Raw genomic sequence first — 23196 nt, forward strand, 5'->3', positions numbered from 1 at the left:
GTTATCTAGGGAAAGAACATTCCAGCTAGACAGAACAGCAGGTGCAAAGGCCCTGAGGTGGGAGCATGAATGTTCCAAGATCAGCAAAAGAAGCCAGTGTGACTGAAGTAGAGTGAATGATGGGAAGGGAGGCAGAATGGGTCTTTTAATCTGTCTTGTGTATCTGTGGAATCATTTACATCAGACACTTCTTGGGGAGTGCTTCTAGCCAGCATCTATTCCAAAGACCGTGGATTTCAAATAAATTTTAAAGCAGAACCCTTCCTTCAAATGAAACTTGAAATTGAAGTTCAAAATAGGAGAAAGAAAAGCAGGGGAGGGGCTGTCTGTCAAATCCAACTCATCCCTACATCCCACAGTGGTTCAAGGCAGTGCCATGGAGGAAGATTTGTTTCCTACATAGCTCAGATGCAAACCACTACTCTAGAATGATGGTCTGATGTTCTGCCTAGAGCCAAGATATTTTACAGCCCATTGCTCCAGAAGTAGTCTTGTCTGGCTCCTGTACCTACAAGGAGGCTTTTAGTAGATATTTACCTCCAACAACGGAGTGAAATTAGAGCCTGTACAGTTATAACCACATGGTGCTGTGTGGGTCTGATACATTCCTAGAAATTAGTTCTCTATTCTGAAACTTTTTTTCGTAATAACATTTTTTAAAACTTTATTTTTGAACAGGTGAAACAGGTCAAAGAATTTTAAAAATGCACTAAAAAATTTGTCTCTCAGGGATAACTACATGGCCATGTATTTGCAATGGAATTCCACATTCTTACACAAGCAAATAAAAAGGTACTGATAATAGGCAACAAGATGGAGGAATATCACAAATAATAAGTTGACAGACACATGAGTGCATACCTTATGACCCATGCTTATGACACTCAAACAGGCAAAACTGATCTTTGGTGACTGAAGCTGGAATAGAGGTTACCTGTGGGGAGGGGAGTTACTCACTGGAAGGATGAAAATTTCGGTATCTTGATTTGGATGGTGGATACAAACGTGTAGTAGATATCTACAAAAATTCATGAAGCTAAAAACCGATTTGTGCATTTTATTCTGTGTACATAATTTAGTCAGTCTCCATTCCGCTATCTATTGCTCCCCAGCTACCCAGTTCCCCTATACAGAGACCACTCCTCCAGGGATTTCTTAATGCCCCTTTTCTTTCAATACCTTCAGTCTTGGGAGGAAGCCAGGCAGACACCAGGGACCAAGGATGGGGGCATTGGGCCATGGCTTGTGTGCATGCCCCTTGGCTTTCTCTGGCCCCCCAACCCTCTATCTCCCTCCTCCTCCTCCTTTTCTCCCTCCCTTCCTCAGAAGACAAGAGGGGAAGCCAAGGAGGCCCAGGAGGTTGCTGACCCTTGCTAAATAACGCTCTAGCTCCTGGCTCTCCAGGGTGTGCCTGCCTGGAGAGGACAGCATGTGCTGATCAAGCTTATCCTTGACACATTCATTCCCTCCCTCTTTTATTCTCTCCTTTCTGTTCCCTGGAATGATCCTAGGACTTCCTGCTCCTTGGGCATTTAGTCCCAGTGAGCTTCTCTCATCTTGTGCCTTGGTGTTTCCTTCGTTTCCTTCCATCCCGCGCAGTCCTGATAACCCACACTGTGTTTGCATATAAACATATCTCAGTGGATGCTGTGGGTGGGTCTTATCTTCCCTCCGCACCCCTACCCGCACCTTCCAACTTCTAACATCATTCTTTGACCAATTCCCTACCGGCACCCAGAGCTTCCACCTAGCCAAGTCTTTTAGCTAACCATCTAGGGTCCTGACTCCCTGAGGGCAAAGGGGTCTAAGTCAGGTTCAAGTCAATTTGGCAAGCATTCTTTTTTTTTTTTTTTTTAAAGATTTTATTTATTTATTTTACAGAGATCACAAGTAGTCAGAGAGGCAGGCAGAGAGAGATGGGGGGAAAGCAGGCTCCCTGCTGAGCAGAGAGCCCGATGTAGGGCTCGATCCCAGGACCGAGATCATGAGCTGAGCCGAAGGCAGAGGCTTAACCACTGAGCCACCCAGGTGCCCCTTGGCAATCATTCTTGAAGGTGGTCAGAAAGTAGCCAGTACTGCCTGTTCCTCACCTTCAAGAATTGTCCAAAGCGGCGGGAAATGGTGCTCAACCCAGACCCAGTTCCAATAGTTCTTAACCCAATACTTTATATTGGCCCTTCCTCAGTGCCAGGCACTCACTTGCGTGCTTTTCGTGCATTGTATTTCTGAATTTTTCCAAACGACCCCAGGAGGAGGATTGTTAGCCTCACCTTGCAGATGAAGGAGCTGAGGCACAAGGTTAGACTGCTGGCATGTGGCCATCAGGATTTGAACAGCAAGTTCCCTAGGGAAACGCCCTTTTTAGGTTGGGTGGGGGGGCTCTCAAGCGGGAGTTGGTGTCCCTGAGTGTAGGCTCGGGGAACCTTTAGTTGTGCCACACCCTTACAGCACAGTTCTCTCCTGCCTCAGGGGCCTGGAAGGGGGCTTAGGACTGGGGTATCGGCAGGAGGCCCGGACTTTAGGAGAGGCTGATACAAAGCTCCTCGTGGCAGAAGAGAGGAAGGGAGCTTGAGAACCCTGGCCAAAAGAAAGAGGCCCGCCGGCCCCCGGGGCACTACAAGCCTCGAGGCATAGCAAGCGGCGCGGCAGTTGCAAGCCCCAGTGGCACGCGCAAACTGCACGGAACTACTTCCCTGGGGGCCGATTGGGGCCAGTGGCCGCGACAGCCCCTTAAGGTGGACGCGCAGGGTCTGGAGCCCATCGCCGCTTCCCGGGCGCGGCCACGTGCGCCCCGCCGGGCTCGCACGCTCCGCCACGCCGGGCCGCCGGGCCACCAGCAGGCACGCGCGCTCCCAGCGCGCACACACTCCCGGGCACGCACACCGACAGCCCGGCCCACGTCCGCCACGCCACGCCCTCCCCCGCGCCCCGCCCCCGCCCTCGCGGCGCCGGCCGCCGTTCTCCCATTGGCTACACGGCGCGTGACGCGCGGCGCCCGGCCCCGCCCCTCGTCAGTCACTCGGCGGAGGCGGCGCTGGCGGGGACTAGTCTCGTCCGGAGACTGGCAGCAGCGGCGGCGGCGGCGGCCGGAGCTCGAGCCCCAGCGGCTGAGGGCGGGCGGGCGGGCGCGGGGGAGGGAGGGGGGCCGGTCCGCGACGACTCCCCGGACGGCGTTTCTCCTCCGAGCGGCGCCGGTTTCGGCTTTGGGGGGGGCGGGGGTACAGCCCATCCATGACCATGGGCGACAAGAAGAGCCCGACCAGGTACCTGCTCGGAGCTGAGGGGGCGGAAGGGGAGGGAGGGCTGGGGGCGGGCGGGGGCCGGCGACGACTAGGCCCCGGAGCCACCCGGGGCGGGGGGAGGCGCTGCTAAGATGGAGATCCGGGGGCGGGGGGCGGCGGCGGCGGCGGGCGGTGGCGGCGGCGGGAGGCGGTGTCGCTCCCGCTCGGGGCCGGCGGCCGTGCGCGCCGCAGCCATGGCGGCTCCTCCTCAGCCGCCCTCCGCCGCCGCCGCCGCCGCCGCCACTCCTCCCAGACAAAGGGAGATTTAACCAGGTGGGGAGGGAGGGAGGGCGCGAGCATGGGAGGGGAGAGGGAAGGAGCCGGCCCACTCCCCGCCGCCGGCCTCGGGCTGCCCCTGCGCGCCCCCTCCAGATCCGGCCCGCGGCTCCCCTGCCGGCCCCCCCAGCCCCACGCTCAAGTCCACAAGTCCGCCCGCTTCCTGCGCCCGCCGCGGCCTTTCCCGGGGCGCCGCCGCCGCCTGCTGTGCGAGGCAGCACGGTCCGGGCCCGGAGGTTGCAGGGTGCCGGTGGGGGCGCCCCGTGCCCTCCCCAGTCCCTGTTTTGGTCCCCGGAAAGGGTGGGTGGGTGGTCGCCCAAGCGAAGTTTCCAGCACTAGATTCCTGCGAAATTGCGACGGCTCACCAGCGTCTGTGTTTTGCTGTTTCTCCCCCTTTTTCCTGCTCCCTGTCTCTTCCCTCCCCTTTCCCCCACTCCTCACTCCTCCGAAGGCCAAAAAGACAAGCGAAACCTGCGGCAGACGAAGGCTTTTGGGATTGTAGCGTCTGCACCTTCAGAAACAGCGCTGAAGCCTTTAAATGCAGCATCTGCGATGTGAGGAAAGGCACCTCCACCAGGTACTTGAAGATCTGTGTTAGCTTTTGTTGAAGGACTTTTGTTTTTTAAGGTCGGGGAGAGGGTGGAGAGCTATACTTCAAGCCCTCTTTCCAACTTGTTGATTATGGCTTTTTTGCATTTGGGGGTGGTTGACGTGTGGTTTTGGTTGTGTGTATTTTGTGTTGTGTGCAAAGCGGTCTTATTCACTGAATGATTTATGGGAGGGAATTTTTCCAGGTTTTCGTCTTATTTCGAACAGGCTGGATTTATTTGACACTTGTATCCATCGGCTTATTGGTATTGGCTCAAAAAGAGAGGAAGCAGTGCTTTTGCTATGGATTGTAGGAGTTTAGACCTTTTATTTTCACCATCTGTAGAATGTTTTTAATTTGCCTGCCCTGAATTTTTTCTTTGAGCGATTTAGTGGTGGACGTACAGTTATGCTGTTGTTGTGCTTTTCCTGTCTTGAGCTGCAACTGTCTTGTTACTTTCTTGTGCTGGAAAATAAATGTTGGGGTTTGATAAAGCAAGTGCATTTTTTTGGAAAGCTGAACTGTCAGTTTGTGTGTGGTTTTTTTTTTTCCTGATTATCTTATGCAGAGGGGTGATGGAGGACGATTCTGCAAAATGGTGAAATGAATAGACTATTGTAAAGTTTTTCTGTGTTTAAAGTCTTATTACAATGAAAAGAATGTTGAAAGAATTCCTTTTCATTTTTGTGAGGGTAGTAAATCGCATCAGGTATCAAAACGAGTTGAACTACTCCATGTTTAATGTTTAGATATATTTGGATAAAATGTCAAAGCTGATTCTATAGCCTTCTGGTCATCTTTTAAATTGAATCTGCAGTTTGTGTCCTTAATGTTGGAGTTTGAAGTAAAGGTACTCTTGATGTCATTTCATAGAAAGGCATTGGGGTATATGGGTGTGAAAGCTGGGGAGGAGTGCCTAGAGGATCCTTGAAGATATAAGTTGGTTGCCAGAAGTCTCATTTCATCAGGTACTTGTTTTTGAGTCGGTGGTGGTCCAGTATGATTGTGTTGCAGTACTTCATAGTTCTCACTGATGTTATTCTTTGACTAAACGTATCCTTCCAGGGTTTCACTGCTTTATTTATACTTGGGATTACCTAGGATATTGGGTAACCTAAAGAAGATAATTCTGGGATGATTTGGTCCAATTACTGGTGGAGCAGTTCTGCGACTTATACTCTTTCAATAAAGAGTGTTTTGAATGAAAGTACTCAAGAACTAACAATATTTTTCCAGAAGTTTTTACAGCAGATTCATGTCACTTTTTGTATTATGATAGAATAAATTTTGCTAAAATAAAAAGCACTTATTGGGAGCTTCATAGATTTTGTTTTGCTCTCTGAAACGGAATTCCATCAAATGGCATGAAAGTTTAGAAATGTATTTGTTATTTAAAGCAATAGTGATTGTATTTTATTTATGAGTAATGTTTTTTTTACATGTAGAATCCCTCAGAGGCCAAACCTCTTTATTGTGGTTTTGCTTTGAGTGTTACCGTAGATGATGCTCAAGTAAATGACTAGGAAACTCCTAAGAACTTGAGAACTTAACTGGTGAAGAGCAAAACCAAATTCAAGTTTACATCTGATGTATTGCTGGGAATAATTATCTTATAATGAAATGCATTTCAGTTTCTGCATGTTTTTAAAAGAATTTGACTTATCAACTTTTTGGAAGCATGTGGGAGGTTTTGATTTTAAAAGCAATAGAGATGTTTTTTCAGAGTTACAGATGATGACAGTGAAATTCAGTTTTTTAACAGATCTATTAAATTACTAAAGACAAAATATTTCAGGAACCAGGATACTTATCTCTTATCTTTAAGGGTTTTCGTGTAATTTTTTGAGGTCTCTGGTTGAGTAGGATTTGAACACAGATTTCCAAGATTGGAGGACTTAACACTCTTATTAAAAGTTGTGATACCTTTACGTGGCCTTTTTGTTTCATCTTGGTTATTGTCAGTGTTTTGGTGTTTGAGATCTATTCTTGAAGCCATCTTTAATTGGAAAACAGACAACATTTTGGCTTTCTTAGGCTAGAAATGGATTTCATGCGGTAAGGCGACTTTCAACAGGTCTTCATTCAGGGGTTATGAGGTGTAGAAACTGTTGGTTAATTTCCCTGCCATACTAGTTATCGCTCTGTGATTTTCCTGTAATTTTTTTGGTACTTCAAAGATTTAATACTTTTTGTCTTGCATAGTTTTAATTAGATGACAGTAGAAAACTTGTTGGGTTTGGATGGTGAGTAATAGGCAAAAATTTGTGATTTTAGAATAACTTTTAAAAATAATAAAAGGGTTATGTTAACCTGCTGGCTGGCGTAGAAATTGGGTTTTATTGCTCTGAGCTGGTGTTTCTTATTCATATTATAACAAGAGCCTAGCTGCTGGCCTAGCCAGTGGTCATTTTGGAGTTTGTTCATCATTTTTGTCTTTATTGCCATAATCTACCAAGTCAAGAAGGAAGTCAGAGTTTAATTAGTAGTAGGTCCAGCAGGACACAGAACTGTATTTACCCTTTGAGGATAGAATTGGTGTCACTTAATTTAATGAGGAGAATAATAACTCTTACCCAAAGAGCATTTATTAAATTCCTAGGATGTGAAAGATACTGGTCAAGATTGTTGGTGAGGGGTGGGGGGGGTTGGTTAGAAATGCACAAGGATGAGCAGAATCCAAGTTTTAAAGGCTCTGAGAGAGGTATAAATAAAGTGCTGTGTGGGAGATTGGAGCAGTCTGGCTTGGGGAATCAATTAGGATGCCTCCTCCTCCTTCCCATTTCTTCTGAAAAGGGAATTGATTTCTATAAGTTCACCTGCCAACTTTTCATTGTTATTGCCATGTGTACTTTATATGTTGAATTCTCCAGGTAGATTCATGGAAGTGATTCATAAGGTCTTTTTTCTTACTGGAGCAGCACAGAGCAGAATGGAAGGAGGTCAGATGCTCCAAAGGAATGTGTTAAGGGAAGGAGGAGGATATACTTAATAGGATACTGACGTTCAGGAGGAAACAGTGGTCTATATTAGATGTGTCAGTTATATGGAGGGTCTCTTTGGGTCTTAGATACATTCCTTTTTCTAACTATATCATCGCACTCTGCTCCTTGCTGGTGATTATTGTATTGTTTTATTGAGGTATGATTTACATACTGTAGAATTCACTAATAGTAAGTGCATGATTCATTGAATTTCAGTTATTTTAAAGATTTGTGCAACCATCACCACAAATCAGTTTGGGAATATTTCCATCACATCCTATGGTTTTCTCCTGTTTGTTCTGTGATACAACTTAAAAACATGGAGGGGTTACCTGCTCCCGGGAAGGTTGCCTCCTCACCATGCTGAGAGAACTCTACCCTAAGCCTTTCAACACAGGAAATAAAGGAGTGTATATTTAAGGTGGCTGTGGGTGGGGAGGAAACTCTTTCCCTTCCCTAGGTGATAATAGGAGATAGATAAAGTAGGGTTTGCCAGTCTCATGAAAGATGATGCCATCAGCTTTTAGAATGAAAACCCCCTGCATATTAACAACTTTACTTAACCATTTTGTTAAGTGGAAGTTCTTGAGTGTGAGCAGAGTAACTTCCTAGACTCGGTGGTAGATTCAATGTTCTTTGCTTCGGTCTTGCTACTTCTCTGAATCCAATAATGTCTTTGTTGGAAATAAAGATTGCCAGGGTACTGCTGCAGCAGGGGGAGCTCATTCGTGCCTCTTTGATCATAGTGCTGCATTTTGACCCTCAACTACTGCTTAAATGACACTCACTTGAAAGTTGGTAAATTTTTGTGTTGGGTAATTACCATAGATTTAGAACTTGTGTAGTCTTAAGAGCCAGATTTTATTGTGATACTGGGTTCAAATCATGTTTATTTGCATACCATCTCTGAAAAGTTTTTAGAGCTTTTGCAGACAGAAGTGAGGAAATACTTTAGATGTGTAATAAAATTATGTCACTTAAAAAAAAAGTTGGTACTCAGGATGCTGAATTAGAAGTTGGTATTCTGTTTTGTTTGGAAAACATTTCCTTTGTTCTGGAACTCCCTCATCTTTTTTTTTTTTTTTAATTTTTTTTAAGATTTTATTTATTTGACAGAAAGAGAGATCACAAGTAGGCAGAGAGGCAGGTAGAGAGAGGCTGAAGCAGGCTCCCTGCTGAGCAAAGATCCTGATGTGGGGCTCGATCTCAGGACCCTGAGATCATGACCTGAGCTGAAGGCAGAGGCTTAACCCACTGAGCCAGCCAGGCTCCCCGACTCCCTCATTTTTTGTAGTTTTTAAGTTTGGACATTTCTCTCCTCAAATTCAGGTAGCCTGACAACTCAATAGCCCATGAATAGTCATGAAATACTTTAGAAGTTTTAGGGGAAAACATACATACTTAGCGAGACGTGAAAGTTCTGATCTTGCTTCAGAAGTGCATCTCCCGGAGATGATAATTTTCAGGTAAGAAACTCCCAGAAAGCAGGGGTGGGGTGTACCTAACCTGGAGTAGAGCCAGGTTTCTTTCCTATGGTTTCAGATCATCCACCACCGTGGTTTTTCTCCTTAGGTCACGTGGGTTTTACTGTAGTGTTTGCCTTTCATAAAATTTCTCCATTAAATCCATGGAAATAATACATTATTTATAAATATATGTATAAACATTTACATTTATACATTTATAAATAAATGTATAAATACATTAAATACATGGAAAAATTACATGTCTTCTGAACCATCAAACTTTACCAAACCTTTTGGCCTCAAAGCTGGTAGGTTTTTTAAAGATCACTCTTATCCAGAAACGGTGATAATTTATTTTGTATTTGCTATTACATTGAACTTACTGATTTATTGGTACTGACTTGATCTTATGTATACTTGGTGACCTTAAAGTAAATTACCTGGGTAGTTGTGGTTATTTGACAAATTTTTTATTGAGCACACAGCCAAATGGGCTCTGGTGTACAGTGGTGGAGAAACAGACAAGGTCCTTGTTCTCATGGGGTTTGAAATACTATGGAGAAGAAGAGAAAATAAGCAAGTAAACAGAAAAATAAAATAATTTTGGCCAGTGGCAAGTGTTTTGAGAAATCAGAGCAGAATGTGGAACTGCGGAGTGATGAGAACTTCTTTCTAGACAGTGTTAAGGTACACATTGGCCTTTTTAGGCAGCATGCATGCTCCTTTCTTTTGGAGCAAGGGATCGTTACTTCTGTAGGTTATTTCTGTAGCCCCTGCCATTTAGCTCATTGAGTTGGGGACAATTTAAAGTTGGAACCTTTGTATACAGGCTAGTTAGCTTTTCCTTAGTTGCCTGCTATATACTGAGGCCAGGCCAGCTAACTTCTCAGTGTATCCTGTCAGTTACTGGGATGGGAGGTTGGAGTGGATTCCTCATGAGGCATACATTTATCCTGTGCTTCTGTCAGTGCTGAAGAAATTCCAAGATTAATAACTATTGGTAAACGGCAGCTACTTGAGGAGGTTGTCAGCACTACCTCAGTTCATTAGAACTTCAGGTAATAGTGGATCCCTAAATGTCTCCTTTGCAATCTGAACATTCTTTGCAGTTCTTTGCAGTCGGAAACGTCCTGCAGTCTTTTGGTTCTCATTTTCTCTTTGGCTCTGTCACCAGGGCCTTTTTGTTTGTGGAGTCTTCTTCCCCCTCAGGAAGTTCCCTCCTTCTTTTTTAGGTAAGGAGGGTTTTGTTTTTGTTTTTGTTTGTTTTTAAGGTTTATTTATTCTTTTAAAGATACTTGTTTATTTGAGAGCCTCTCCGCAGGGGCAGAGGGAGAGAGAGAATCTTAAGTATACTCTGCACTGAACCCAGAGCCAGACTGAGGGCTCCATCCCAGGATCCTGAGATCATGCATGACCTGAGCCAAAGTCAGGAGTTGGATGCTTAACCCACTGAGCCACCCAGGCACCCCTTTAAGTAAAATTTTTGAACTGTAGCATATGTACAGAGAAGTGCACAAATCAATAAGCAAAAGCTTGAGGAACCTTCACAAGGTAAACACACCATGTGACTTGCACCCAGGACCCCAGAGTCTATGATACACTCCTTTTTTTTTTTTAAGATTTTATTTATTTATTTGACAGAGATCACAAGTAAGCAGGCAGGCAGGCAGAGAGAGAGAGAGAGAGAGGAGGAAGCAGGTTCCCTGCTAAGCAGGGAGCTTGATCCCAGGTCCCTGAGATCATGACCTGAGCTGAAGGCAAAGGCTTTCACCCACTGAGCCACCTAGGCGCCCCTATGATACACTCTTGACAATCACTTCAGCCACTGTTCTTGCATGTTTCTGAATTTGGTGTAAGTGGAGTCATCCAGTTAGATGCACTCCTGGGCCAGCCTTACTGAGATTCATCTGTGTTTGTGTGCATGGGTCTGAATTTACCAGTGCTGCTGTTTCATCCTAAGACTATTTTAGAGCTCAACTCTGCGTGTAGACCCTTACACATTCTAGAAATAGGATATCTCCTTGCTATCTTTTTATTACCTACATACTTGAACATAGGTGTTTTCTCTCAGCTGTAGTGTAAATTCACACATCATTGAGTGTAAGGATAAAGGCTGGTGTGTGGAACATTTCTACAGTACATAAATGAAGTAAACTTTTGCTTCATCAGTTGTAGTGTTTTATCAGTCATTTATATTTCAAGTCATTGGTTAAGTAAATAAAAAATGCCTGCTTTCAGGGAACCTAACATGTTGAAAAGGCGAGACAAAGATCTTCAGTGGTGTGAGGAGCACCCAGTGGTGGTAGGCATGGAATAAATGAGTACATGGTAGAGGTAGTTGGTCTTTGTGGGTATTTGGGAAAGGCTTTACTGAATCTGGGATTCATGATTCTTAGATATAGTTTGTTGTGCAGGCTGATACAAGTTAGTAGTTTGCTCCCTCCTACATCCTTTTCAGCTCTTCCTTCACTTCAGATGTCATCCACACCTTTCCACTTCTCCCCACAGGCTGGTAATTCCCATTTACTGTATAATAACCGTCACCAGCCTTATGCATCCATGCTCATGGCAGTCAGATCCAACTCTCTCTGCTTGGTCCACTTAAATTACCTCCTAGTTCTCGTTGCCTTTAAGATAAAGTTCAAGTACTAAGCATCACAAGGGGCTTCTGATTTAGTCCTTTCAAGTCCCTTTAGGATTTCTGCAAGCAGACTGCCACCAAACCCCATCTGCCCTCCACATATAGCGTGTGTGTGTGTGTGCGCGCGCGCGCGCGCGCACGTGTGTGTGCTTTCTGCCAAACTGCTTGTTTCCCAGGCATGACCATGATACCTCATTTCCATACCTTCACACCTCTGGATTTTCTCTGAAATGCTTTTCCTTCCTTCTGTGTCCTGCCTCACTACTGTTTGTACTAGATGTCTCAGGAAGCCTTTTCATCACTCCAGTCAGGTGTAGTTCATTATTAACACTTGAATTGTATTTTTATTTGATTGCCTCCCCCTCCAAATCATGTATAACTCACTTAACACTTGAACAGAATTTTTATTTGATCACCTGTTATGTTTTTACTTGTTTTACCTGGAACATAACACCTGTTATGTTCTACCTTTTTTAAGGGTAGAACCTTTAAAAAAAAAAAAACTTACTATTTTAATTTGAGAGAGGGGGAGGGATGGTGGGGACAGAGGGAGAGAGTTTTAAGCAGTCTCCATGCAGTCTCAGAGCCCCATGTGGGGCTCCATGTGATGACCCTGAGATTATGACCTGAGTGGAAACCAAGAGTCCTATGCTTAACTGACTTGAGCCACCAAGCTGCCCCCCTGAGGTCAGGGCCTTTCTTTTCACAGCTTTATTTTTCTTAATAATGTAGTGCATTGCCTGGCACTGACGGGTTCAGTAAGTGTATATGGAATAGATGAAGATGAGTTTCAATTGGAATCCCCCTTAAAACTGTTCCAATTAGTTTAAAAGTTTTATGTAATAAATAAGCTTTCATATTGGGGCTTGAATCCTGTGTGTGTAACGTTACTAGTTTAGGGGAAAGTTGTCTTTATGAAGTATGTCCTTAAAAGTAATATACCTGTTTTTCTGGTTTTGTTTTTCTAAACATGTGCTGGAAATTAAACACAGAACTTGAGTCTTGGACGCTGTAGGGCAGTGCATTTAAAGTACTTCCTGGAGTGGTTTGGAGCTTCAGAGCATGAGCACATTTACCTAAACAATAACTCTGATGATTCCTGATCCTTATTGGTTGCCCATTTGGTTATTTAAGCAGCCAAAAGTCTTATAAATCGGATAATGAAGCAGAGGATCAGTCATGTGCAAAATCACTTTTAAGGAACTAGATGGGTGTGCATGTAACCTGGCATCTAAAAAGTAGTTTAGAAATGGGTACAGAATGTGTTGGGTATTGATGCAGAGGTTATGCTGTCCATCATGTAAGTTCTCTTGTGTTAATATACCTATAAGTTGGAAGTTGTGCATAGAGTGTATTCTGTTTAGTAATCTGGATTAATTCTGTTAATCATTCACTTCATTTATTTAGCTTTAATTTCAGTTCTATGCAGTGATTGACTGTTATGTCAAAGAAGAATTGTCAATAAAGAGTGCAAGAAAACTGCAGTGTTAGTCAGAAATCATGAATAGTTGAAATCAAAAGGTAAACAAGTGAAATTTTGACTTTTCAATAGGATTAGATAATGCTCTCTTTCCCTCCCTTTATCATTTTAGAAAAACTATTTAAATGATCTTTTGGTTGAGAAAAGAAACAGGTAGAAGGGATATGTTTTTAAAAAAAACTTACTTAGAACTTTATAATTTAAGAGCATTAGCAATACATTTTAAGATGAAGTAGCTTTTAGGAGGGACAGGAAATTAAAGGTGATGTAGGATGCCAATTTTATCAGCCTGTATTGGACCTTAAAACCTATTGAGTACTTGGTGGTTAGTCATGGAGAAAATAAACCTGGTGACTGTTTCTAAGAAGAGATCAGATTTCATATATAGGGTATAAGGTTTTTACACTGTTCATTCTTTTATAGAACTAAAAGTTGTTTAATAGCATAAGTCTGCCGGAATATTCAGGGTTTCAAGAAATAAAAATTCAGCTGAAACTACCTTCAGTCAAAACCAAACAGTTCTATTGTCTTGGGGTGCCTGGGTGGCTCATTTGGTTAAGCATCTGCCTTTGGCTCAGGTCATGATCCCGAGGTCCTGGGAATTGAGCCTCATTGGGCTCCCTGCTCAGGTCTTACTTGGAGGAAAATGGGACACTTACACAGCTGGATAGGAAGTAGCTACCATAGTAACACACCTCTGTAATGGGGTTAATACTCAATGTATTCACTTTGAATTTCAAACTTTAGTAAGCATGAAGGCTGGAACTCTGTTTATCTGGTACTAACCCAGCCTTTTATAAATTTTTATTACACGAAGGAGAGAGATTATCAGTGCATTGGTAGAACTTAAAAATAACTGATGTAGGGTGTTTTCCTGTATCATTACATATTGTCATGATTCTCCTTTATTTTGGTTGTGAAGGTGGTAATACATGCTTATAAGAAGTTAGGGGGCAAAACAACATAAAGGTCACTTTTTTTCTGCCATACAGAATTGTTTTTATTTGACCAATTTATTTATTTATTTATTCCCTGGACCACAAATATTTGAGTAATTATAGTTTTCCAGGTGCTATTTAATATGCTAGTTCATTGAATTTTCAAAGTGCTGTAGGTTGTAGTTCCATGTAGGAATGGGAGTATCAAGCAGTGTGCGATACAAAACTAATTGAGTCTCTGGTTTGAAAGACATCAGTTCTGACCTGTTGGTTTTATATGGTTCATTTTGGGTTTTTCTTCTAAGGAAATTTTTTGTGATCACTTCATGGTTTTATGGATTCCTTTTTGTAGGAAATAAAGCTAACATCCAGTTTCCAGTTTTCTTTTTGGGTTTTTTTTACTTTGGGGGAGAATGAAAATATATCTTTGAATTCTTAGTATCTGTGGCATGATTAACTTTGCCGAAGTCTTAAATGAAAAGAATAAGTGTGTAAGGCAATCCAGATTTAATGTTTTTCTGTTAAATTTGTTTAATGTTGTGGTTCTCAAACTTTAGTATATATCAGAATGCCCTGGAATGCTTGTTGAAACACATTGCTTAATTTCTGGCTCTACCCACCACCTTCCGGTTTTTTTTTTTTTTTTTTTTTTATTAAGTAGGCCTGGGGTAGGGCCTGTGAATTTGCATTTCTTAGAAGTTACTAGGTGATGTTAGTGCTGCTAGTGTTGGTCTAGGGAGCACAATTTTGAGAACTATTGGTTAGATGACCTTCAATTCTAAAGAGAAGCCAGCCATGTTTCTTAATGAAACTGGGGAGAGTTTTGATGTTAGAGAAAATTTATGTCTTGACATTTCGCAGTGAATTTAAGAGAAGTGATCTACATTCATGTTTTTATTTATTTAAAATATTTTATTTGTCAGAGAGAGAGAGAGAGAGTGAGTGAGCAGAAGCAGGGAGAGCGGCAGGCAGAGGGAGAAGCAGGCTCCCTGCTAAGCAAGAAGCCCGTTGCAGGACTCGATCTCAGGACCCTGGGATCATGACCTGAGCTGAAGGCAGTTGTTTAACTGACTGAGCCACCCAGGCATCCCCACATCAATGTAGGGATGTACATGAACTTAGAGCTGGAATTAGAGGCGATTTCTTAATAAATAACATTGTGTCTAGTAGAAGAGTACTTATAAATTGGGGGACCATATCAACTAAATTTGTGTCTTCCACACTGAAAAATCAGATACTGTCTTGGGCTATTAATATGTGTGTTGGATTTCAGACACATGTATTTTTAAAAAACTATTTTTTTTGTAACATATGTTAGAACCAAGTTTGACAGTCAGTAAACTAGTGTTTCAGTAGAATGTTGGCCAAAGAATATGAATAGGTAGTCAATAAAAGAATTACAAATTAAGGCAGGAAACATGAGAAATGTATAACTTCTATTACTTAAATACAAAACAACATTTTTGGCAAGTTGAATTTTAAGACTAAAAATTTTTAGTCTAGGAAGAAGTGGACATTGTAACAGAGCCTTGGTGCTAGATAAGTTGCTTTAAATTTTCTGAAGGCCAGTTGGTATCAATTCCTTTAAAAATATTTGTACCTTGTGACCTAACATTTCAACTAGGAATTAGTGTTTTCTGCATGTAAAAATTTCTGTGTAAATACATTTGTTACATCATTATTATAACAAAAAATAGCTGCCTGGCTGATGAACTCATTAAGTGTTGGTAGAGTGCTACATGAGGGGCAGGTCTTTTGCTAAGACCACAAGGATCTGTGGCCCAAAAAGTGGAGTTTCATAGTAATTCTTGCTGCAATTAAAAAAGAAAAAAATGCCTACATAGAAGTCACGGAATTGATTAAAAACTATGCAATAGTTCTAAATATTTTGCAGCTCTTAAAAATGTCAGCTTTATTTGTAATACCCTAAAACTAGAAATAACCCAAATGTCCTTCAGTAGATTAGATGAGTGGTACATCCATACCAGATGGAATATAACTCAGCAATTATGAAGGAACAAACTCTGGATACATACAACAACTGATGTGGATTTCAAGGGCTTGATGCTGAGTGAAAAAAGCCAATCTGTACAGGTCACACACTTTAGGCAGCCATTAACATTTTTCTAATAACAAAGTTAGATTAACAGGCACCCAGCGGGGTGGGAGGGTGGTTGTGACTATAAAAGGGTACTGAGAGGGAATGTTCTGTGTTAATTAAATCTAATTTTCATTGTGGTGGTTGTTACATGAATCTACATATGTGATAAGGTAACCTAAAACGGTACACATGCGTCCCAATGGCAGTTTCTTGGTTTTGATGTACTGTAATCCGGAGGATGCAACCCTGTCTGGGAAATGGTGTGCAAATTATATGGAACTTCATACTGTTTTTGCAACACTCTGTGAATCTGTAATTATTTCAAAATAAAACGTGAAGTTTTAGAAAGAATATATAATAAAAGGAAATGTTCACAGTATTAGAAAAAAACAAGTTTCAAAATGATAAAACATGATCCCACTTTAATATTTCACACCACTTAATTTAATATATTTACTTGAAAGTAATAAGTGATCAAATTATTCTGAGCAGTAGCATGATGGATTCTTTTGGATTCTTTTGTGTGTGTGTATGCGTTTTTGTAATTTTTGTGGTTTAGATGAGTTGGTATCACTTTGGTAGTTGGAAAAACCAGTATTCATAATAAGTTCTAAAAATCTAATTCTGGAATGTTGAAATTTAAATAACATTTACATTGAGATTGTAAAGTTTTGTTTATATTGGTTATACTGATTTAGCATTTCAGTAGCTATTAGCTGAGATTAGAGAATATATTTATACTCTAAAACATGTTGTATTTGTAAATTTAAAGCTGTTTTTTGCTCTTGGTATTACAAATGTCCTGTATGATGTTCTGACTCAGTGTTGTCCAGTGTAAGTATATACATTGCAAGCTACATGAAATTTTAGGCTTCATTAACCACAGTGAGAAAGTAAAAAGCAGGTGAAATGATTATTTTTAAAGATTTTATTTTGTTTCTTTGTCAGAGAGAGAGACAAAGAGTGCATGCACAAGCGGGGGACAGGGTGGTGGGTGGCGGGCAGGCAGAGGAGGCTGACCAGGCTGAAAGGAGAAGCAGGCTCCCTGCTAAGCAAAGAGTTGGATGCGGGATTTGATTCCAGGACTCTGAGATCATGACCTGAGCTCAAGCTTAATTAACTGAGCCACCCAGGTGTCCTTTGGTGAAATCATTTTTAAGAAAGTTATTTCATTTAATCAGTTATATCCAGAATGTTATCATTTCAATATGTAATCAGTATAAAATTGCAGTGAAATATTTTACATTCTTTTTATCATACTATGATAAAAATCATACTGTGATGTGGTATGCATTTTACAGTTACAGCATAACCAAGTTCAGACTAGCCACCTTTTAAGTGCTCAGTAGCCACATGTGACAACCATATTGGAGAGTAGTAGTTGGCATTGAGAGCCAAGGCTTTGGTGTCAGACCTCAGTTTGAGTAACACCAGCCATGTCATTTGCTAACCTGGTAACCTTGGGCAAGTTACTCTTGTGCTTTGTGTTTCATTTGTGAATAATAACTTCTTCATAGGGGTATTATAAGGTTTAAGTAAGAGAATGTTTGAAGGAACTTGGCACTGGACCTAACACAGAACACATAGTTAAAAGTAATGAAGCTGTTGATGGATTGTATTGTATTGGATTGAATGACTCATCAGACTAAAGGCACAACTGATTTCTTAATAATATTACTAGTGAAAAATACATAAGTAGTACATGAGATAGTCTTTGTTTTCCAGAATTGAACTTTTAGGACCTGAGTTTTAAATGATGATGGAATAAAGGGACAAATATTTGAGCACTCGTGTGCAGGGTATTTCACCAGGCACTTGAGCATTTAGACTTTAAGTCTCAAGATGATATTCTCAAGTACTATGCAGTTGCACTGCACTTTACATTTATCATACTAGTTTTTTGTCTGTTTTTCCAGTGTAACACTGGAATTACAATTCTGAGATAGAGTTGGTTTTCCAACTTTCACAGTTGAGGAAGTTGAGACTCAGAAAAGTGAAGTAACTTAGTTGATTTCATACCCAGTTAGTAGAATAGAAGAAATAGAAAGGTGACATAATTAAATGGACAAATTAATAGGGAACCAAAGTGTTCTAACTGCATTCTTTTAATTTCTTTCCTTCTTCCTCTGCTGTCTCAGGGGAGGACACTTTTCCAGGGCCATTTAAATTAGATAAGGGCAATAATATAGTATCTACTTTGTTTAGAATTATCCTGATTATTAGCTATTATTAGATATTAATCATCTCATCCATGATGAAAAAGGTTAATGTAAGCCTATTAGGTTAAGCGATTTATTTTGCTTGTTGTGATGTTTCTGTTTATAATGTTGAGTTTTTCTCACTCTGTCTCTTGATGAAAATATACTCATGAAAATGGCCTGAGAATATGCAGTATAATACTGGTGACTGTCTTAAAATCACTTTTCAAGTACTGTTTATTACTTTACTCATTCAGAAAATTACACAATACTTTGAAAGAACATGGCATGCCATCATTAAAATCAGTAGTCAGAGGCAGCATTGAGTTTGGGAATGATTGACTCTCCCAAGGCAGTGGTGCCTGGACAGGGTCTGATACAGGAGCACATACAATTAGGCCTTTGGTCTCTGTGTTCTAATGTGTAGATTCTGCTTTCCAGTGTATGCATTGCTGTCTTTATTTGTGTTGGTTTTTTATTTTCCCCTCCAGTTAAGGAAATTGAAGGAGTCACAAGTCTTCTAATTTGTTGTTGAGTACTCTGGAACAAAATGTATGACAGTGAACTTACCATGACCTATACTTTTGGTGTACATCATTGATGTTTGTTTATAATAGCAGGGATTGCATTTTGGTGCTCAAGACAGGAGTGATAATAGGGGGAGGTGGGTAGGTAGAGTGTTCTTTGCCTCTTTCTCTCCCCCATCCACCAGCCTCCTCCTTATGTGCCTGACAGTGCCTCTCTTCTTGTCTGCTGAACCTGTAAATGTATTAATGACACTTCATAATTCTTTATGAAGAACTCATTTCTGATTTTGGTGAATCTTAGCAACAGGAAATTCTGTTAGAATTCTGTTAGAATTTAGTTAGAGTGGTTTTTTGTTTGTTGTTTGTTTGTTTATTTGTGAGGGCTATGGAATGTGGCTCTCCATCCAGACTAACTGAAATTTCATGGTACGTTTCAGAAATTTTTGTTTTTTCTCAGTGCTTTAGGATGTCTTAAAAGTTTCAGTATAGGGGCGCCTGGGTGGCTCAGTGGGTTAAGGCCCCTGCCTTCGGCTCGGGTCATAATCCCAGCGTCCTGGGATCAAGCCCCGAGTCGGGCTCTCTGCTTGGCTGGGAGCCTGCTTCCCTTCCTGTCTCTCTGCCTACTTGTGATCTCTGTCCAGTAAATAAGTAAAATCTTTAAAAAAAAAAAAGTTTCAGTGTAACATTGTCTGTTTACTGCAATTATATTGTGAGTAAAGGTTTAAAAATGTCACATTGAACGATATTATGTGTGTGTGGATACATATGCGGGGTTGAGATTTTAAACCGTGGGTTGCAGTTAATTGAATTTCCTGAAATTCATGGAACTGGATGATTTCTTTGTTCCTCCAGTTATACTGTGATTTATGTCAGTTATGGCAGTTTCTAATGTAATAATGAAATATCATGATGCCAAATTACTTGTCTAAAGTTTATTGAAAATAATGTATTTGTAATGTGTCACTCCTCCACCCTCAGGATATTTATACATTTCAGAGTCTCTTAATAAGAAGGTTTTATCTGTTAAAACTTTTTGGCAAGAGTATGTGTAGTTGTGGGATGCTGGGTGGCTCAGTTGGTTAAACGGCTGCCTTCTGCTCAGGTCATGAATTCCAGGGTCCTAGGATCGAGTCCTTCATCGGGCTTCTTGATAGGCGGGGAGCCTGCTTCTCTGTCCCTCTTCCTGCCACTCTGCCTGCTTGTGCTGTCTCTCTCTCTGTCAAATAAATAAATAAAATCTTTTTTTAAAAAAGTATGTATAGTTGAAATTTCCTTATTTAAGTTATAATTGAGGTTTTTATTTTGAAACCCTTCACTAATAGCCCTTCATTTATGGACTTAAAAATCTTTGTTCTTCTCTTTCCCAGTCTAAGAACTTAAACTCCTCACAGACTGACCAGATGACTAGATTCAGTTATTCTCCTATTACACATCTTTAAGATAAGAGCTTTCTGTCAAAACACCTGATGTGGAAGGTGTATTAACTACAGAAATGTCCACTACAGCCCTAGGGGTCTTCATAGTCTTTGTTGTTTAATTAAAAGAAAGACTCAGTGCTTCTCTTTTTCTTTTTTTTGGAAAGTGTATTACTGAAATAGTTAATACTGTGTTATGCCCCAAGGTAAAATTTGGTTCTATTAGAACAGGTGTACATTTGTACTTTTCTATGCTTACTATTTATTGAATGGCCGTTATTGAGGGAGTGATTGGAACACAGACCTAGAAGGAGCTTAATTGGGTAACAGGAAGAAGAGTGGGACACCTCATCAAAGTCTTCATCTGTAACCTGCACTCAATCTAATAGTAATGCTGATAAGGGCCAACATTTAACCTGCATTTAACAAATAGGCACTATATTAAGACTGTTTCATACATTGTCTCATTTAATCCTTTTAAGGGTATGATACATATATCCATTTTACAGATAACGAAATGAGCCTTAGAGTTTACATTCCCAGCTGGGTTTATATAGCACGGTTGCGCTTGACTCAGATCTTCTCCAACTTCACATTCATACTGTTTATAATAAACTTTTTTCTGAAAACGGTGATACCATCTCTACAGCCACCAGTCTATAGGCATCATTAGATACCAACTGTGGCAGTCAGATGCCAAATTCTGTTGTTTTATTCCTCCTGTATTCCTGTCACTACCACCTTAATTTAGGTCCTCATTATTTAATTTTTCAGTTCATTGTGAACTTTGTTAATTGCAAATCTCTACAGTACAGGCCTGCACCTGGACTCTTGGAGTAGCTTTTCTCAGCCAGGTATCTAGTGATCTCTCTAGAAAATAGATCGTGTAGCTCGACTGCCTAGAATCCTTGGTTGCTGCCTCATGGCTGCCTGATTGCCGGAGGAGGTATTGCCTTGTCTCCTTAAACGACCTGACCTGCGATGCCTGTCATGGTCTGGCTCTGTCCTACCTACCAGCTCATCTTTGCCACTTCTTACCATGTGCCTTCTGGTCAAACTTGTGTTCCTCAGCATGTTCTCTCCTGTCACTGTGTTGCCTGAAGACGTTCTACCTCTTAGTTTTAGTTGGTAAAAGTCACCTTTAGATGTAAGACTCAGCTCATGTAAACTTTTGGGAAAACTCTCGATTCTTTTTTTCTGTGGTCATTGAAGAACTTTGTGCATTTCATTTTGTAGTGGAATTTCCTTTTTACATTTTGCCCCAGATTTAAATTTGAAGCCCACATGACCAAGGATAGTGCCACTGACACAGTTAAATTTTCAGAGGCAAGGTCTTAATGTGCTACAGCTTATGTACTCTTGGGTGTAACTTTTAAAAGTATAATCCATTCTTCCAATCTCTAGTTTTAAAATGTTTCCTTTTTAAAATAATGTCATATATTGATCAGTTTTTCTGCAAATAGGGTATGTCTATTAAAAATTTTAAAAAGCACTTGGCGAATGACTTGGAAATACTGCCAACATTTGTTTACTTCCTCTCCTTAGTTTTTAATTTTACTCTTTGTATAGCCTCTCTCTCTCTCTTTTTTTAAAAGATTATTAATTTATTTATTTGGCACAGAGAATGACGGTGAGAGAGGGGATACAAGCAGGGGGATTGGGAGAGGAAGAAGCAGCCCTCCTGCCAACCAGGGAGCCCTGTGCAGTGCTCCATCCCAGGACCCTGGGATTAAGACCTGAGCTGAAGGCAGAGGCTGAGGGACTGAGCCACCCAGGTGCCCCTCTTTGCATAGCCTCTCACTTTCTATTTATTTGTTTATTTGTTTGTTTGCTTGTTTGTCAGGGAGAGAGCACAAGCAGGCAGAGTGGCAGGCAGAGGGAGAAGCAGGCTCCCCACCCAGCAAGGAGTCTGATGCAGGACTCCATTCCAGGACCTGGGATCATGACCTGAACCAAAGACAGCCGCTTAACTGACTGAGCCACCAGGGCATCCCTTTACATATAGTCTCTTAACATTAGCTCTCTTGATCATCTCCTTTTCAAGTTCATACCTGCTCCTCTGCTCACAGCTGAGACAACAGTTTATTGCAAAATAGAATTCTCCACAACCAGTGTCTGTTTTAAAAAGGGTCACCTCAGGAGAACTAGAAAATGCCTTTCTCTTACATTCCATTTTGTTCTGTGCTTGCTGGCTTAAGGTTTTAGAAACAGAGCTATCTTGAAACGTTTGTAAAACAGTGGCTAGAGTGGTCTAGATACAGTATGGCTTAAGGAGGAAAAGGATTAAAATTGACAAGATCATGAAGTCTGTTTTTCTTGGAAATTTTACAGCTGAATAGGACTCAGAATGACTGGGCTTCCCTTACTTAGCAAGGGATTTTCAAGAGGTGGGCTGGACAGTCTTTTGAATTATTAGTAATTTAGATACTGGTATTTTATCTGTTACTTTTCAGGATTGAAGTCCTAGGTGATCTTTCCCTTTGAGTTGGTACTGTTTTATAAATGAAGCCTCTTAATTGGATATTTCATCTTCTTTTTTTCTTTGGATTTCATTTGTTTATTTGACAGAGAATGCCTGTGTGCCTGGAATTGAGTGCAGAAGGCCGGGCTGGGGGGACGGTGGGGAGGTGGCAGGGAGAGGGGGAAGCTGGCTCTCCGCCCAACAGACCGATGTGGGGCTCAGTTCCAGAACTCTGGGATCATGACTTAGGCCAAAGGAGTCATCCAGGTGCCCCGTATATCAGTATTTCCAAAAATCATTGATCTAATAATAAATTTCATGAGAGAAGATAGATCTGGTGAGTTGGAATGTTCTGGTAAATAAGAATTTGTGACATTTTAAATTTGGTAACTATTAATAAGCCTTTAATTAATGGAACACAAACTTTGCGAATATTTAAATTCTCAGTGAAAATAGAGACTGATGCTGAACTGTGAAATTGGCTTCTAAAGAGATTTACATGCAACCTTACAAAATCCATACCTAGTTGTAAAAACATTTGCAAACAGGAAATGTCCTATACAAACATGAGTAAATTTAGTACACAGCAACATGTTGATCCCTAACTGGGGAACTTCTGCTAAATTTAGTGTTGGGCTTAATCGCATTAGTTAAACCAGCTAATGGTAACTTGATGAATCATTGTGATCCTCTTGTGGTTTTGAAAGGTGTATTTTCAGAATTAATTTTATTCATAACATGCTCAGAATATTGTATAAGGATATTTGCTTTGTTCTTCTCAGTGACCAGTATAATCTTTACTTTTCTGTTTTGTTTTGCAATCACCAGAAGTTTGCTTTGTT

At 41.2% G+C, this 23196-nt stretch overlaps 1 protein-coding gene and 1 non-coding gene across 2 annotated transcripts in view; both read left to right on the top strand.

Moving 5' to 3' along the window:
- The first annotated feature begins 3061 nt into the window (after nt 1–3061).
- Nucleotides 3062–23196, top strand: part of LOC101679007 (RING1 and YY1 binding protein) — an 80399-nt gene continuing 60264 nt past the window's right edge. The window contains exons 1-2 of the mRNA XM_045077862.1: nt 3062–3263; nt 4009–4134. Of these exons, the coding sequence (XP_044933797.1) occupies nt 3232–3263; nt 4009–4134 (158 nt within the window). The 5' untranslated portion in view covers nt 3062–3231. The remainder of the gene's footprint in view (nt 3264–4008; nt 4135–23196) is intronic.
- Nucleotides 15322–15471, top strand: LOC123394497. The gene has a single exon (XR_006609273.1). It is a non-coding gene; the product is annotated as a small nucleolar RNA SNORA62/SNORA6 family (small nucleolar RNA).

This window comes from Mustela putorius, unplaced genomic scaffold (genome assembly GCF_011764305.1).
Source record: "Mustela putorius furo isolate JIRA1106 unplaced genomic scaffold, ASM1176430v1.1 tig00000095_pilon_pilon_pilon, whole genome shotgun sequence".
Taxonomy (NCBI): Eukaryota; Metazoa; Chordata; class Mammalia; order Carnivora; family Mustelidae; genus Mustela; species Mustela putorius.